This window comes from Pristis pectinata, chromosome 8 (genome assembly GCF_009764475.1).
Source record: "Pristis pectinata isolate sPriPec2 chromosome 8, sPriPec2.1.pri, whole genome shotgun sequence".
Classification (NCBI taxonomy): Eukaryota; Metazoa; Chordata; class Chondrichthyes; order Rhinopristiformes; family Pristidae; genus Pristis; species Pristis pectinata.
Window position 1 is genome coordinate 25,457,734 of NC_067412.1, and position 19,109 is coordinate 25,476,842.

Here is a 19,109-nt window from a genome sequence, read left to right on the forward strand (position 1 = left end):
TGGAAGATCGCAATCCCAACCAATCACAGGGAACACACCCGGCGCCGATTCCACCCAATCGGTGTGCGAGAAGTGGAGAGGTTCAGCCAATCGGAAATAGGAGTTGCCCCCTGCGGATTATCAACCAATCCTGTTTCGAGTTCAGGTTAATCGTGGTGACTAATAGGGAACGCGCTTGAGCTCCCCCCCCCCCGCTCGAAGCGAAGGAGTTTGTCTGGCGAGAGCAAAAGCGGCGGGGAAGAAGAAAATTAGAAACTCCCGTTGCAAACTGCCTTACGTCAACGTGAAAGTGAGGATGGAAGTTAATGTCAAGAAGGGTTTACCTGCAGAATTTAATATTTACTTGTCTCCAGGGGTTTAAAGTTTTTGGAATTTAGTCCCCCCCCCCCCCCAAAAGCATGTTGGGTGTGTATTTCTATCTCTGCGTGAGTGGAGACTGCGTCCCTGGTACCGCTCAAAGCACCAACTGACTGATAAACTTCAAACTTTGTCAACAGCAGGCTTTACGGTGGGGGAAGGAATTGCTAAAAGTTGGGAGTTACTCCAATGAAGAGATGAAACTTTTGAGGTTGGGATGAGTTTTGTTGGATCGCATTAGGATTTCGGAATTTTACTCCCAGTGCCCCCCACTATAAGGGAACAAGCAAACTTTCCTCGGAAATATAAGCAAGTCTTTTATTTAAAAAAGCAGCTGGTTGGAGTTAATTATCAACCAGGAGTTAAACGAGGGACTTAAGTTCAAAGGGATTAATTATTACAGTCTGGAATTCCCCGGCTTTGGATCAGATGGTATCAGTGGAATTAAGAAAACGGAGAATTGGGAAGAAAACACATCCATTTCTACCTCTTTCCCCTTTGTAGGGGTGAAGGCGGCTGAGGCGGTCGGAGGAGGGTGTCGCGGTGGCCATCCAGGAAATCAGGACTTTGGAGAGGGATCCGAACCCTGACCGGGGAGGTGGTAATCATTAATTCTCAAAAGGCGGCAAGAGATTAAACCAAACCCGATCCTCCTCCTCCCTATCGCAACCGGGCAAAAGAAAATACCAGGCAGCGGATCGGAGGTGGCGTTCATTTTTTTTAAAAAAAAGATACATTGGTTGGGGAGGGGGAATCAGCAATTGAAAGAGTTAATACCAAAGCATAACCAATTGCAAGGGAGCGATCTGACTGCACTAATCGAGGATATCAACAGATGATGGGAGACGCGAGTTCTGGACTGATCGATAACCGGGTGACCGCGGTGTTAGTTGTAGACGGTGATCGCCCAGAGGTAATCGATAAATCAGAGGTTGGAATTACGGGCCCGGAGGAGCTGATCGGAAATTCGAGCAGGGTAACCAGAAACAGGACACCGCACTCCGAGGCTCCGAGCCATAAACTAATTGTAAGACTAGCGACATCCGTAATCAATCATTCGAAGGATCGATGCCAAAGCACACTTGTGCAAGGTCCGATTGGGACCTTTCACTCAAGAGGAATCGATGAGCAGGGATCGACTCAGCGCCCGGATTCAGTCCGTACTCAGGGTATCGGAATTGCCAAAGAAAACGGGAGTACGGACAGTGCAATCAATAACCAAAGGGAAATAAAGCAAGGGCCTTGTTTGAGAGGAGTAATCAATAACCAGGTGATTGGGATCCCAAGAGATGGTGGGATGGATGCACCGATCACGGAACCGAAATCGGGAGAATTCAAAAAAACAATCGGATTTGGCAGTGCGGGAAGAAACTTTAATATGTTTGGATGCTTTGGGGGATTGTGGACATTTGTGCTGTTTCATATCCACGTGCTACGGACCCTTGCGCAAGGTAAGATGAGACTAGCATTTAGTAGGTCTGAAATCATCCCCTGGCGTGGAGGGTTAAAGTGCTGTTTACGCACATTTATTTATTTTTTTAAGTTGGCGATTGCTGAGGAGAGCAAGTGCGCATTGTAGTTTGACGATTTTTATTTTTCAAAGATGCTCCACGGTCAACAAAAAAAGTAGCGTTTTGAAAACTGCCAGCCAAACAGTGCACCTAAAGAGTTAAACGTGGAATATTATACGCTCTCATTTTTCACAGGCGGCTTACTTTCCAAACTGACTTGTAGTGTTAAGGAACAATTATCCACTGGCGACAGAGTTAATGAGACAGCGTCCTCTTTCAGTTTCTTTCCAGGGAAGAAGGATAAATAATTAAAACATTAGGCACCGATCAGTATAAATTAGCGCCTTTACCGGTTCCACTTTTCATTGGCAATTGCAATACTATGTAACAGCGTCGAGTTCTCATTTATTTTCTCATTCTCCCAATCCTCCTCCTGTTTTGTTTTATTTTGATCCAGCAATCCTTAAGCATATGAGCAAAACCCGCTCCAGTTTACCGACTACAAGTGTTGTTGTTTCGCGATCGTATTGTTTGATCTATGAGATGAGTCACAGAAAGTATTCCATACCGAACTGTTTTTACTTGGTAAACGTCGTATCGTGTATGTTTTGTTACTGAGGTGTATCTTCTTGAAGGCGACGTCATCATAATTTATATGCACCATATACTTCATTTAATCAAGTTCCAGTGCCTTTTATTAAATTCGTATCCCAAGAAGTGTTATTTGTTTAGCAAAATGGAATTTTGAAATCCATTGGTATTATCTTTAAGTTACTGCAGATTGAATGTTTTAAGGTCGGAGAACCTGCACATTAACTAATTTTGTACCATCTTTATTTAATATCCGTAGCTTTAGTTTATAGTTAATGTTTTTCTATCCTCTGCACTTTGTCTTAGAAAATAGTTTAAAGTAAAGGAAGGGTTCACAGATTTGATTAACCATCTGTCAGAATGTGATATTAACATTTTCTTATGTGCCAGCTCTTGTCAGTTGACAGGATGATTACAGTGGGATGGGCAACCCACTAGACACAAGTATCCAACTGGGATGTCCATCGAGAATTAAGAGTTGGAGCTCTGAGCTCCATTTCCCAGATTACCCAGAATTGTTTTTAAATCCTGTGTCTTTTTGACTTTAAAACAGAAAGCTACCACTAAACCAAACATTCCCATTCCGGTAAAAAAAAATTAATAGAAAATTAATAAAGAACAATGGCACAGATAACTAAGATGGTTAAGAAGCTTATGGGAAATACTCAAATATACTAGCCATTGAGGGAGTCCAAAAGAGATTCACCAGGGTAATTCCTGAGATGAGAGGGCTGTCCTATCACTAGCAGCTAAAGAAATTGTATCTGTATTCTTTAGAGTTGAAAAGAATGAGGGGTGATCTTTTGAAGCACATAAGGACCTAAGGGGGCATTACTGGGTAGATGTTTTCACTTGTGGGAGAATTTTGAATGAGGGGACATAGTTACAAGATAAGGGACAGTCATCTAAAACTGAGATGCATTGGGATTTCTTCTTGTGGTGGGTAGTGAATCTCTGAAATTCTCTGCATTGGAGGGTTGTGGAGACTAGATTATTTGAGGTATTTAAAGTGGAGGTAGATAAATTTTTGAAAAATCTGGGAATTGAGGGCAATGGAGAACTGGCACACAAGAGGAGTTGAGACCAAGGACAGATGAGCCAAGGCAATATTGAATAGTGGGTAGGCTTGAAGGGCCAGGTGGCCATCTCCTCATATTTTCTTGTGATACTTAGCTCTGTTTTGCAGGGCATAGAATATGAGCATGGAGGTATTGGACAATTATATAAAGCATAGCTGGAGTACTATTTGCAGTTCTGGTAGGAAGGATATGATTGCACTGGAGGGAATGCAGAGGAGATTCACCAAGATGTTGCCTGGGATAGAATGTTTCAGCTATGAGGAGAGATGGATAGGCTGCGTTTTTATTTAGAGTGGAGAAGGCTTAATTGAGAGGTTGAGCTCTATATAATTCATGAGGAGATAGGATAGTTAATGAGAAACATTTTGCTTTAAAGTTGCCTATCATTGAAGACATGGGTTTAAGGTAAGGATTAGAAGATTTAGAGGTGATGCAAGGAGGAGTTTTTGTTTCACTCGGAGGGTATTTGAAATCTGGAATGAAGGGGTGATGTAGGCAGATGTTCTCACAACCTTTGAGAAGCATTTAGACAAATACTTGAAGGGCCAATGCATAGTAGGTTATGGGCCATGTGCTGAAAAATGGAATTAGAATGGGTTGATACTTGATGGCGGGCAGGGACGTGGTTGGCTGGAAGGCCTATTTCTGTGTTCTATCCCTCTGACATTTTCAAGAATACATTATTAAAGATTCATTGCAGTTGAAACTTCATGTTATATTGTATTTTTGACTGCAAGTCTCAAGAGAGTATTCACAACTAAAATCATTAACATTAATCTGCACACCTCAATATCTGATTTGAAAAACTGTAGAATAATAGAAGAAATGGGTCATAAGGCACAGCAAGTCAGTACCAACGTCTTATTTGTATACAATACAATCTGTTCTGGAACATTCCTTGTGGATTGGAAAATTCCCAATGTCACTCTGCAAGATAAGAGTAAAAGATAGAGGGAATTATTGGTCGACATCCAACATACGTTGTGAGGAAGTTACGTGAACAAGAGGCATTTATCTTTTTGAATAAATGTGAGTTGATTTAAGAACGGGTTTGGATTTAAATGATAGGTCAGCCTAATGAAGATTAAACTTTTTAAAAATGGTGATTGACACAGTGGCTATACGGATGTTCTTTACATGGGCTTCCAGTTACCCTTCAATGAAGTTCCACAAAATGAACTTGTTCCATGTGCTCTCATTTTTGTTAACAAGGGACAACTTATTGTAATGGATAGGGAATTTGTCAGGAGGTAAGAGAGATGAGGTGGAGAGTAAGGAAATTGGAAAAAATTGTAGATGCTGGAAATTTCAAATTAAGAAACCGAAAATGCTGGAAAATCTCAGCAGGTCAGTAAGGAGAAAATTTTCAGGTTGAAGACCCTTTGTCAGAACAGGGAGGTTGGTCATGCACTCCATGTAGCAGGATGTGATGAGCAGTTTACTCCAAGTTCAGTACTAATTAGCTTTTTACTCATAAAGTGACTGAGAGATAATTGGCTAACAGTAACAAGTTAGGTGGCAGAGTGTAAATTGGGAGCAGAAAATTGCAAAGAAGCTGAAAATTGTTGATGAGAAAATATTTGAAAGGCCCAGGGAATGTTGGCCTATAATGATAGGCACGTAATATAATCATAGGATCAGACTGAAGTTTTGTTGAACCAATTTGGGATGTTGCGTATAGTTCTGGGCATTTCACCTGAAGAAGAAAATGCTAGTATTGTCACAAATGTTAATCCAATTGATAATGGGAGCTGGATTATGAGAACAGGTTGTCTGGAGTAGACTTGCATAATATTCGCTTGAGTATAGAAGATTAAGAGACCTAATTGTCGTCTTTAAGATGATTAAAGTTGTTAAGTAGATAGAAACTATTTCCTCTGGTGGAAAAGATCTCAACAAGGAGACATAATTTTAAAATTAGTGCCAGGGAAAGGAATTAAAGACTATTGGTGTTTCCTGACACAAAGGGGAAAATCTGGAACATGATTTTTTTCCCCCCTCTTCCCAACCCTAAACCCTTTCCTATTGAGTCTAGGATAATAAAACCAAAGATTCTTAATTTTTTTATCAGGCAAGGATGTTGAAGACCTTGGGACCAAGAAGGATAGATGGAGTCAACAGCTAATTATTTTTTCTCTACCTACTCCAGTTGTTTTGGTGTTTGCCTTAAACTTGTGTCTCATACTTTCACAACACAAAAAATAACAATACAGCCTTTTCCAATCTGAAATACTGTAGGTAGATTTATATATACAGCTGGCTATGTTGTTATTATGGCATCACCAAAACTCAGAGGTATGTAGGGGTGAAATCCTTAATTTATGCGAGTTTGTGTGCACTTAGAATGAGGAAAAAGCAGTTCATCCAATGTAAATAATTTTATTTGGATCCATGTCTCATGTATCTTGCACTTTTGTGAAAGGCCAGCTTTCAAAATGAATGCAGTGATTGTGTACTGGTGACATAATTTGGTTAATATCTATCCAGCAATGTATCTGTAATGTTTGTTTTATTTTATCTAAGACTGTTGTAAAATTTCAAGGTTTTGAAGATTTATTGGAACAGCATTTCATCAATTATACTCATATGAAATATTATGGCTTGTTACTGGTTTCAGTAATGTTCCTTTGGAGGTTAATGCATTTCTTTAACTAAAGCTCTCTACCACCTGCCTATCCTCCCTTCTACCATCCACACCCAAGCTTGGGTTCCAAATGTATAAGCATATTTAAAAAAAAATCTTAACTAAAGAATAGCCTTGATATTGGATTGGTTAGCATTTGTTTTTCATGTGCAATTTGTATAAAATTCAATTTAACCCAGAGTAAATCATAGAACAGCACAGTATGGGCTCTTTGGCCCATGATGTTGTGCTGACCTATATAAACCTACTCCATGATCAATCTAACTCTTCCCTCTTACACAACCCATAACCCTCCATTTTTCTTATATCCATGTGCCTATCTAAGAGTCTGTTAAATACCCTATTGTATCTGCCTCTCCACCACCCCCACCACTTTTTTTTGAAAGAAACCCACTACTGACATCTTCCCCCAAACTTTCATCCACTCACCTTAAACTGATGTCCTCTGGTATTGGCCATTGCTGCCCTGGGAAAAAAAATTGCTGGCTGTCCACTCCATGTATGCCTCTCATAATCTTATTCACCTCTATCAAGTCACCTCTCATCTTCCTAGAACAGCACTAGCTCGCTTAGCCTTTATTTATAAGACATGTTCATTAACCCAGGCAGCATCCTGGTAAGTCTCCTCTGCACCCTCTCTAAAGCTTCCACATCCTTCCTATAATGAGGTGACCAGAACTGATCACAATACTTCAAGTGTGGTCTAATCAGAGTTTTATAGAGCTGCAACATTACCTTGCGGCCCTTTAACTCAATCCCCCGACTAATGAAGGCCAGCACACCACATGCCTTCTTAACCACCCTATCAACTTGCGTGGCAACTTTGAGGGATCTATGGACTTGGACCCCAGGATCCCTCTGTTCCTCCACACTGTTAAGAATCCTGCCATTAACCTTGTAGTCTGCCTTCAAGTTCGATCTTCCAAAATTTATCACTTAACACTTTTCTGGTTTGAATTCTATCCGGCTCTGTATCCGGTCTATATCCCACTGTAACCTATGATAACCTTCTACACTATCCACAACTCCACCAATCTTCATGTCATGTGCAAACTTACTAACCCAACATCCCACTTCTTCATCCAAGTCATTTGTAAAAATCACAGAGTAGGGGTCCCAGAACAGATCCCTGCTGAACACCACTAGTCACTGACCTCTAGGCTGAATATACTCCATCTACTACCACCCTCTGCCTTCTGTGGGCAAGTCAATTCTGAATCCACACACCCAAGTTACCGTGGATCCCATGCCACATCACCTTCTGGATGAGCCTACCATGGCGAACCTTGTCAAACGCCTGACTAAAATTCATAGACTCCATATCCACTGCTCTACCTTCATCAATTTATTTTGTTGCCTCCTCGAAAAACTCAATTAGGCTTGTGAGGCATGAGCTGCCCTTCACAAAGCCATGCTGACTATCCCTAATAAGAAAATTATTAACCACTTTCTTAACCACAGTATGCTCCAACACATTAGCTTGTTCTACGCTGACCTCACATTTGTCTAAGTCCCTCTCCCTGGTGAACACTGAAGCAAAATATTCATCAAGGACCTCCCCTACCTCCTCTGCCTCCAGGCACGTTTCCCCCTTTGTCCCTGTGTGGTCCTACCCTCACCCTGGTCATCCTCCTGTTCTTCACGTATGTGTAGAATGCTTTGGGGCTTTCCTTAATCCTACTCGCTAAGGCCTTCTCATATCCTGTTCTAGCTCTCCGAAGTCCCTTCTTAAGCTCCTTCCTGGCTACCTTATAATTCTCAAAAGCTCTGTCTGATCTTAGCTTCCTAAACCTTAAGTATGCTTCCTTCTTCCTCTTGACTAAATGTTCCACCTGCATTCTCAACCATGGTTCCTTCACCCTACCATCCTTTCCCTGTCTCAGTGGTACAAACCTATCCAGAACCCCATGCAAGTGGTCATTATCTCCAAAATGCTCACCCACTGAGAGGTCTGTCACCTGACCAGGTTCATTGCCTAGTATGGCCTCCTTTCTAGTTGGCCTGTCCACAGACTGTACCAGGAATCCTTCTTGGACATACCTAACAAATTCCTAAACCTTTTGCACTGAGGAGGTGCCAGTCAACATTAGGGAGGCTAAAGTCACCCATGACAAGAACCCTGTGAGTTTTTTTTTTGCACCTTTCCAAAATCTGTTTACATATCTGCCTCTCAGTGTCCCGGTGGCTATTGGGCAGCCTATAGAATACTCCCAGTAGAGTGATTTCTCCCTTCCTGTTTCTGACTTCCACCCACACTGACTCAGTAGATGATCCCTCACTTTCTGCAGCTCTGATACTATCCCTGATGAGCAATGACACTGCCCCCACCCCCCCACCCCCTTTTACCTTCCTCCCTATCCCTTTTGAAACTTATAAACCCTGGAACATTCAATCAGCCAATCCTGCCCTTGTGACAGCCAAGTCTCTGTAATAGCCGCAACATCGTAATTCCATGTAATGATCTATGCTCCATCACCCTTGTTCTTAAAACTTCTCACATAAAAGTAAACCCATTTCAACCCATCCAACTGACTGCATTTATGCCTGATCCACTGCCCATCCTTCCTCACAGTCTCTCTGCACATTGCATCTACCTTTACACCAACTGCTCTATCATCTGACCTATAACTCTGGTTCCCATCCCCCTTCCAATCTAGTTTAAACCCTCCCCAACAGCTCTAGCAAACCTGTCCACAAAGACATTGTTCCCTCTCGAGTTCAGGTGTAACCCTTTTGTACAGGTCATACCTTCCCCAGAAGAGATGCCAACGATCCATAAATCTGAAACCCTGCCCCCTGCACCAGCTCTTAAGCAATGCATTTGTCTGCCATATCTTCCTGTTCTTACCCTCACTAATGTGTGGCACAGGCAGCAATCCAGAGATTACTACCCTTGAGGTCCTGGTTTTTAGCTTCCTTCCCAATTCCCTATATTCACTCTTCAGGACCTCATCCCTTATGCTAGCTATGTCATGGGTACTAATGTGTACCTTGACTTCTGGCTGCTCGCCCTTCTCCTTAAGAATGCTGTGGACTCGACCTGTGACATCTGACTCTGGCACCTGGGAGGCAACATACCATCCGGAAGTCTCGTTCTCGCCCACAGAATCTCGTGTCTGTTCCTCTAACCAATGAATCCTGTATCACTATCACTCTCCTCCTCACTTACCTTTTGAGCCACAGAGTCAGCCTCAGTGCCAGAGACTTGGCCCCTGTGGCTTTCCTCTGGTAGGTCGTTCCCCCCTAACAGTATCCAAAGCGGTATACCTGTTATTGAGGGGAATAGCCACAGGAGTGCTCTGTACTATCTGCCTATTCCCTTTCCCTCTCCTGACAGTCACTCAGTTAACTGCATCGTGTAACCTTTGTGTGGCTACCTTCCTGTAAGTCCTCTCTATCAGACTCCTGAATGATTCGAAGTTCATTCAGCTACAGCTCCTGTTCCCTAATGTGGATGTGAGGAGCTGCAGCTGGATGCACCTCTTGCAGGCATAGTCATCAGGGACACTGGAGGTCTCCCTGACTTCCCACATCCTGCAAGAGGAGCATTCCACTGCTTTAACTGTGCAATAAGAAAGAAAGAGACCTTACCAGAACCTCCCCTTAGCCTCCACTCACTTTCTCTGCCTCTTCATGCCGAAGCTTCTTGAGCCAAAGCTTCAGCTCCCCACTCTAACATGGCCCACTCACACAATGGCCACTCCAAAATGGAGCTCCAAATCATACCAGCAATTGTTTCAAGGTAAACGACCATTGGGAAATTTGGCTAGGTACTTCAATGCACGATTCACATTTGCACATCTGATGTTTTCCTGGTGTCAGGTGCTTGCTAAGTGAAGCCATTATTTGTGTAATGCCTATTCCCTCCTTTGTCATCATAAACTGAAGCAGCAAGTTACGATTTATGGCTGTCTGAACAAGTCACAGCAGAAGCAGGATCACATTGTTTTTTTTCCCCTCATTATTTGAAGAGGCACTGCTGACATCATGTGACTTGATTGGACACTTCCTTAATTATTTGCAGGTTTCTCAAAACTCTTCCTAGGTCTATGGAATGTGCTAAAAATAATAAATAAACTGCTGGAGCAACTCAGTGGGTCAAGCAACATCTGTGGAGACAAAGGGATGGTCTATGTGTTGAGTTGAGACCCAGCATCAGGGCTGCTGAAAGTGATGTTGTGCTTCATTTCAACATTTAGCTGCAGAGGGTCTTGTGCAGTCATTGTCACACTATTGATACCCATGACAGTACCCCAGTGCTGGAGGCATTGGAATGATTATGACTGGCTGTGGTGGGGGGAGTAGGGTGGTGGTGTATTGAGGGAGGTGATTCAAAAGCCTCTGGACTGGAGACAATGATGTGCCATCAGCAGAGAGCCTACTTGCATGGAATATCTGGATCTCACTGATGAACAATGTATTCACAGAATTATCTTTTCCAAACCTGTCATCACTGAACAATGTGAAATGTTGTGGGAAGACCTTTGGCCATGCTTTCGCGCATGGACTGCTCTCTCTGTGAAGATCAGGGTCACGTTGACTCACAACTTCCTCGCCACAGGAATATTCCAAGCTATTGCCGCAGATCTCTGCATTTACTGCTCACTGTAGCTTTGGAGAGGTTACTTGGGCACTGTACTCGCTGAAGAATGATTTCACCTCCTTTGATTTCAGTGAGCAGGAAGTGGTTTTTCAAACACCTGGATTTGTCAGCATTGTAGACTTCCCACTAATGCAGGTAATTGTTGTTCCATAAGGATCTCCTTAATAACCTGGATACTTCCATGTACAGGAAAGGTTTTTATTGTCTCAAGAATTTGCAGATGGTCAATGTTATGTTTCCAGGAGGTTTAGATGACTCCTTCATCAAGTGGTTTCCAGCACTGCTGGACATCTTCAGTGACTGTTGCTGTCCAGAGGAATGGATTCTGAGGGACAAAGGCTACCTTCAAATTCCATAGTTGTTAATACCATGGTGTTCTCCAAATATAGTAATATACAATAAGAGCCTTCAGATGGCAAGATTAGAAATGGAATACACTTATACATGTGCTGTAAGTGAGATTGTGTGGCAGAGGTCAGTCATTGGGTACATTGCAGTACTTGTCAGTCATATATGAGACCTTGTCATCATGTGCTGCATACTTTACCTTGCAAACCAAAGACCGGAACTGGTGATGGAGCAGGAGTTGCAAGGATACCTGGAGCCGAAGGTCCATGAGGTAAAGCCTACAGAGCAGTAGGAGTAGATGAATGCAGATAGCTGCAAGGAGGAAGACCCTCTTCAGTATCCACAGCCTTGTCTCCCAGCAAACCAGAAGCATGGGATATGTTGCGCTGAATTTGTATTAGAGTTGCACTACTGACAACTGGCTACTTGCCTTTATTCACACTTTTAATTGCAAAGACAGTATTCAGCCTTTGACTCCTTAGACAGTACGCTACCTGTCAAGAACAAGGTGATCAGTCTTGGTCAGATTTGTGGCTTCCCTTTGTGACTCCCAGATTCCGGGTCTCTCTTTGCGAGTGTTGGCCTTGGGGTCTTTCTGCAATCCCCAATGTTTGTGCTGTTCCAAGGTTTGATAAGGAATTAAATCTTTTTCTAGGACCCATCTCCCTCCTTTTCCTTTTGTTTTCCTCTTCCAAGGTGGTACCACATCAGTAGTCCAGACCAAGTCCAACCTATCTTGTCCATCTTTGTTTTGTTGCAGTTGGATTATTGTTTCCACAGTATGACCTCCCTCTTCCACTTCAGTTGTGTAACATCCATGTTATTGGTATTAAGCCCCTCAAGTACAGAGGAATTGATCGCTCCTGTTAGTTAATACAAGAACCTTATTCTACATGTGAGTTTCATCACTTAGGTATTTTGCTGTCTTAACCTAGGCCTGCAGTTATCTATTATTATACCAGTAGCAATCAGCTCTTCTGTTCTCTGTTGAGGACTTGGATGACATTGGAGGTGTCTTCAAGTTTGTTATCTCACTACTGCTAGATGACCACTTCAAGTTAATTAGGCTGCTGCTTTGTGAAGCTGTGGGAATGTTATATTGGGGTATTGCCCTTACTTCATGCTGGTTTGGTTCATTCTGTGATCAGTCGATCCTGAAAATTCACTCTTTCAATTAAGTTTTTATCTTTCTCCTGACAAATTTTCTTATTCTTGGAGAACTTCACAGACCATTAACTTGTTTGCGGCAGCCTCCAGTGTTAAGGCTGTATACACTGTCTTCTATTCTGTGATGGAAGTGTTTTAACCCTCTGATTACTACAGATGTGAGACACTCCTTTTGTAGATGGATACTTCTCATAATGGCTCTGTAAAATCATAGTCTCCAATGCAAATCTGGTGACCTAGTCCTTTCTCTGGTTGCTCACAAGATAGTACACCAATAAACAAGTAACATTTGCTAGTCCCTCACATGCTGCTTTGCAGATCCACCTGCACTAAATGAATCCCTGATTTGGTAGCTGAACTTGGACCCAACAACTGTTTTTTGGTCTGCAGGTCACCTTGATATTTTTATTTTTGATGAGGACATGATATTTATTTGTGCATTTCTTGGGTGGTCATTCTCTCACTTGGAGGAGGCAACTGTAGCCATCTCCTGTTTGCTACCTCTTTTTGCACTAGTAGTTTTCCAGGGTCCTTAGGCTCTTGGGACCTCCCTCCTTGCATTTATGTCACTGATGAGAATGTTCAGGTCTTGCATCAAAACTAGGAGCTTTCTGCCTATCCCCTGTATCTTCCCTTACTTGATGGTAGAGACGTTGTGTGTGCTGCTTCAGTCAAGTCATCACAGGAAGTGTGTCTTTCTGACATCCTTCTCACATTGATATGCAGCAATTGTGGGAATCGGGAGGTATCGTTTCAGCACGTATTACTGGGTGTCAATTGCCCTTAAACTATTTCAGATATTTTTAAGACTGATTTTTTTTCAGGGGACCTGCTGGAAAAGGATGAAATCAAATTTGTAGACATAAGTCTACCACTTCATAACTAAAGCAAAAGACTTGCAGGCCATGATCGTGGAATTGGCCCCACTTCAGTTCTTTTAAGCAAGTCTGCAATATGCAAACCAACCAGTTTGATTCAGTTACTGATGTATTTGAATTTAATTTCATGAGGGTAGAAGAGATTGGAAGTACTTAACATTACAAGTAGAAGCTGAGTGAAATCTGAAGGCAAGAAAGATTTAGCGGGACTGGGTTCTGTCCAAAGATGCCTTTTGGAGTGGTTTTCCTTGCTCAAATCTTTTGCAGGCTCATTGGCATGGGTGGTGTTCCAGTGGATTTGAAAATAGCCAATCTCATTTCAATTTTTGTGTAATTTAAAAAGAATGTAAAGTAAAAAGTAACGTAACCTCAATTTACCACTGATGAAGCTAACCCACATACAAGGTAAATGATCAAGATCTTTACATATGGGTAACAGGATATTTTTAAAAGAATGACTTGAGAGCATCATTATGGGTTCAGAAGTGTTAGATTGAGTTTGAACCATATAATGGATTTCCTCGAGGAGGTTAGCTCAGGTGGATAAAAAATAAAGTGGGTAGTGGCAGTCAGTAACCACTTTTATTTGATTTTTTAAAAAATGCTTTGCAGTCAAGTGATTATGGTTTTCAAAAATGGCAACTTTTTCCTTGTAAGCAAATGTGGCAGCCAAACTGAATATACTTTGGTAGAAGCATAGGCATTGGCTAAGCAGTTGTTTAATGAAAGCGATTGTCAGTGTTTGGGCATGATGGAAGTTCATGTACTTTTTTTTACCAAAAATTGCTTTTCAGGAAGGAGGTACATCTTTGTTTCAGGATCACAAACAAAGAATGTTTGGTTTTGAAGGGAAGGCTGGATGGGTTAATGGTTTCTCCAAAATGATTATGTTAAGAGGAAGTTGCATGTTATTTTGTCAGTTATAAATAGAAATGAAGTTTCACTGCATTTCACATTGGGTTAAAATGAGATGCTGTCACAAATGTTTTTCACAACTATTACCTGCCCATGCTATGAACTATGCGTCATTGCCATAATCCTGCTTAGACATGGAACAATGTTGGTTTCAACTGATCATTTCTTCCTTTGAGTTCTGTGAATAAGTAATTGAACACCTTGTGGTGCTTGCTGTTGGTGAAATTGATTAGAGTAGGAAATGTTCCCATTCCCCTTCCCTCCCCACCCCCCACTATGCCCACATGTAGGTGTTTTATATCTCGGACATGTAATTTCCTTTGTTGTGATATCTGTGCCACATCCCATTTCTCTTATTGTTTTAAGACTGAAAGTTAGATACCCACTTGGGGGCAGTGGGAATCCATGGGAAAGGGAGAAAACCTCTCGGAAGCTAACTAAATATCTACTCATTTAATATTTTTAAAAATCCATCTGATTGTTGAATCTATAATGTTTAATATCAGTGCACTTTATATCTATCTGAAAGGGTAAATGGCGGTGAAAATTGCTTACCTATGAAAACATTATTTTGTTATGAAAAATGGTCATGGCTCTTTTCTAGCTTCAATGAAACATCTTGTCTAGTCCTGAGTTGTCACAGAGAAAGTCAACTTCAGAAGTAATTGGTTTGTGTACTTAACACGCTGACCTTTGAACTAGGTCTTTGCATTCCTTCAAATCATAGTGTTAGGGTAAAGAATGCTGAATCTTTGCATATACAAGAAATGCCACAGGACAGATTCTTCCACTTGTTCCATTGGGTTAGTTTGAAGGAAAGTTCTTTCTGCGTCGTTGTGTTTCACACAGAAAAGAAAATAATTAATGGACTCTCACTTTGTTTCTACAAATAGTGCTGTCACACCTTTCTAAATACTTTAGATCTAAAGAAATTCTCACCATTAATTTATGGTTACAAGAACAGAACAGGTTTATAGATACAAGACCAGACAGGTCTAGTTTTTTTTAAGAAGAACCCCCCGTGGAAACTGCTGGAATAAGTGCCAGAAACTTGGTTGCTGTGGAGAGCAAATACAAATCAGTTTTCCAGTAGGATTGCTGAATTAGGAACAGCAGGAATGTGGCTGTTTTTATCTCCTTTTAAGTTAGCTGAGATCACTTGTTGCATTCCAACTGTATCTGAGTTAAAATTTTGTAACTTAGTGTAGTTCTAGAGATGAACCTGAATCATTTATTACTTGGATATTTTAATACTTCATGTGCCAAACCAATGGGGGAACTTCACTCTTATGGACCAGTTTATAAAGAAATTTTAACAATATCTTTACATCTAAAGCACTTGTTTGCCAAGATTTCACCTGAGCCATTATATCTGAAATGTTCAGTAATGTCAGTTATTTAACATGCTATGATAAACTAAGTACTTTGATGGAAATTCAAATATTTGTCACATTTTAAAGACAATATAATCAATAGTTGCAATAAAATGATCATGTATCCTTCAGTGCTGAAATGAAATATCTAACCTTTAATATGAGTATTTCATAAACATATTTTAATTAAAATTTATTTACAGCGTGGTAACAGGCCCTTCTGGCCCAACGAGTCCGCGCCGCCCATTTTAAACCCAAATTAACCTACCCATATGTTTTTGCAATGTGGGAGGAAACTGGAGCACCCGGAGGAAACCCACGCAGACACGGGAGAACGTACAAACTCCTTACGGACAGTGACAGAAATCGAACCCCGATCGCTGGCGCTGTAATAGCATCACACTAACTGCTATGCTACCGTGCCGCCCTGCTCAAGAAAAAAAAGTGTAATGCAATTTATTGCATTTATCAATACTAACTAACAGTGGGCATTTCTGAAAATTGTAAATGCAAATAACGAGTTTAATTTTGGTGTAAATTAGCGCAATTGCTTCCAGTCTTTCTCTCAGTCTTTCAGAGGTTGAATGAGAAACTGATTGCATATTTCAAATGTTGCTGTCTTGATTTATTTCACATCTCTCATACCAATGCTTGCAATTGAACCCTGGCCCACTCAAGTAAAGTAAATAATTTTAACAATGGACTGTGGGGGGGGGGGGGGGGGGGGGTGGTAGAAAAAGTAGGCCTGCTACTTATCTATTGGAAATGCCTGTTAATTTTGAGACTCAGCTCTGATTTCCTTTTTAACCAGAAGAGTACTTGAATTTAGAGAAAAGGAGGGAAACAAAATAAAAATTGGAAACTATTGCTAAGCCACCATATATTAAGTTCATTTTTCCCCACCCAGTTTATTTTGTTCAGTACTTATTCATGTTTCATGCTAGTCATATTGGAATGAAGAGGAAATGTAAGCTTTTGGGAATTTGCACAGAACAAATGAGTGATGCTAATCGCATAACATATTAAACCACAAATGCAATGAATTACATGACCATTGTAGAGCTTTGTCCCTGATTATAAATGACATTTTTGTTTAAAATATAATCTTTAAGTATTGAGAGTTATCTGCGTGTTGAGTCATTTTATATAATTATAACAGTTATGTTGAAACATTGATAGGATAATTTAGTTTTATAAATTAATAACTGCATTCCATCTTAAGCAGTGAAATTTGGGTGGTTGATATTGTCTTGTATTTCAAAGTGGAGACTGAAGAAACAGGGAAGGGAAATTGAGCCGTAGAGAAGTATAAAGAAAGGTAATGAGTCCAATGGAATGGTGAGGAAAGAGGGAGGGGTAAGCAAGTTAGGGTGTGATGGTTCTGGGTAGTGAATTAAATACTTTAGAAATTACTTGGAAGAAAGTGAAGCACTGTGTGCCAGTGAGCAGGAACATGTTTGGCCATGAATTGTAGCATATGGAATTTGTTTCTGCATTGGCAAATAAAATCTGTAAACAATTTGCTAATCCACAAGTGTGGTTGAATTGTAGAATGATGGATGTTTGAGGATGCACTGAGGTGACGATATACAAATTACAAAGCCAAGCATTCATACAATGACACTAGTGATTTTAAGGTTCAGTACTCTATCCTGACTGTGCAATATTTTATATCATTTTTAGCATAGTTTCTCTGACATCCATTTCTCTCAACATTGTCAAAGTCTGGATTATGTATTCTGCTCATCTTTTTTATAATAGACCTGTGAATCTTCATAACTTAATGTCCTTGATACTCTGAATCCTTTTAATCTATCTGTACCCTTTCAAATGTCACATGACAAACTATTAAAATTCATATGATATCTAGTAAGAAATAAGAGATTCTGCAACAATATAGAAAGGAATAATGTAACACAAATAAAGCTGGGTCCCTTAGAGGCAAAAGAAGGATAAATTACAAAGAAGAATAAAGAAATGGCTAAACAGTAAACAAGAATTTTTTATCTGTTGTTACTGCAGAAAAGACATGTATGAAAATTAGAAAGAAGCCATGAGTCTAAGGACAATAAGGAAATTAGTTAATGTTGTTTGAAGATATACTGTAGCAGAAACTTAAACTCTTACTTCTTCTAAACCTGAAAGCTTGGATCTTGGGGTTTTGCAAAAGGTGGCTAGAGAGATGGTGGATGCAGCAGTGATGATCTTCCAATGATCCTTAGATTCTGAAATTGTCACAACAGATTGGAAAGTAATGATAACACTATATTCAAGGAAGTCTGGAGAGGTAAAATTGAAGGGCGACCGATTAGCCTGACATTAGTACATAGAAAATCGTAATATAAGAAGCATTCTCTTTTGATGATATCAAAGAGAATAAAAAGCAAAACAATGGAAGCACCTTCTGGAAGGGCAAAGTGGAAGAGGAACACTAACTTCATAGTGTGAGTTTTGCTATCAAGAATGAACAAATATGACACCTCAGCCATTCCCTTATGGGATAAGTGCATATCTCATGACCCTATGATTCACTTCAGTGCCAAAGCAGCTTGCTAAAGTCATCAGTGAATGTGCGAATGCGCTTCTGGATGCTGTGGATGAGGCCCAACACAATTTCTACTCTGACCTTGGGGGGGGGGGGGGGGGGGGCAAGATCTTAGCTAGTATCTCAGAGGGAGGCAACTGTTCTTTCTGAGTGAATTCAGTGGCACAGTCAGAAAAGATAGGATCCTCTGGAAAAGTGTGATTTGTATTGAGAGAGGAGGGAAAGCTGACTCCAATGAAGTTCTTCTCCTGACAAAATGCTCAGAGTATTGTTTCATGATTATTAACACGGATGATACAATGCCCTGATCCAAGCACTGGCACTTGTTAAATTTAGTTATTGTCCAAAGTAGATTGCAAATATGTCCACATCACCCAAGCCATGACAGGTAGCCATGACAAGCCATAACTGTTGTCCCGATGCACTCTGTTATCTCCATCAGCCTCTCCCTAAAACAATGGTGGCATCAGAAATGTTGCCACAAGAAAACCAGTGCTGAAGGTCTCAAGGGCCCTGCATGTTTAAAAGGCCGTATTGTCAACTGAGAAACAACAATGCCTTAGGGCTGAAACTTCAGGCTCATTCGCAATCTCCTCTCCCATGAGGAGGATGTGCCAGAGGACCTCAGAGACATCAATGCTGTAGCCATTTTCAAGAAAGGAGATGCATTTGATTTTGGTAACTACAGAGAGTTCTTGCTGCTGCCTATCTCAAAAAGGTCATAGCCAGAGTTCTCCTCATCTGCCACCTCCCAATGGTTGAAGAGCTGTCCCTGAATTGCAGTTCGGATTCTGATCATTTAGGGTACAGCGGATGTGATTTTTTTTTTTGCTGTATGACAATTCTGCGGGAGATACAGGGAGCAGTGTCAACCACTCTACGTGACCTTCTATGACTTTTGCCTTTGACTCTAGACTCAAATTCAGCCACTCGTAGAAGTCATGTCCATCCATTGGTACATGATGCCACACCAAGTGATTGCTGGGTATATTGCCAAACCCTAACAAATTGTGGTTTTCTCCCCTTTTAATGGTGTTAACATCTGGCTTGAGGAATTCAAAGGTTCCTCAGCTCTCCAGATAGCTGCTGCATTATGTG

General features: G+C 41.0%; 1 protein-coding gene across 1 annotated transcript in view; it reads left to right on the forward strand.

The window, feature by feature from the left end:
- Window positions 1-216: 216 nt before the first annotated feature.
- Window positions 217-19,109, forward strand: part of sdk1a (sidekick cell adhesion molecule 1a) — a 604,439-nt gene continuing 585,546 nt past the window's right edge. The window contains exons 1-2 of the mRNA XM_052021137.1: window positions 217-289; window positions 862-1,808. Coding sequence (XP_051877097.1) covers window positions 1,193-1,808 — 616 coding nt within the window. The 5' untranslated portion in view covers window positions 217-289; window positions 862-1,192. The remainder of the gene's footprint in view (window positions 290-861; window positions 1,809-19,109) is intronic.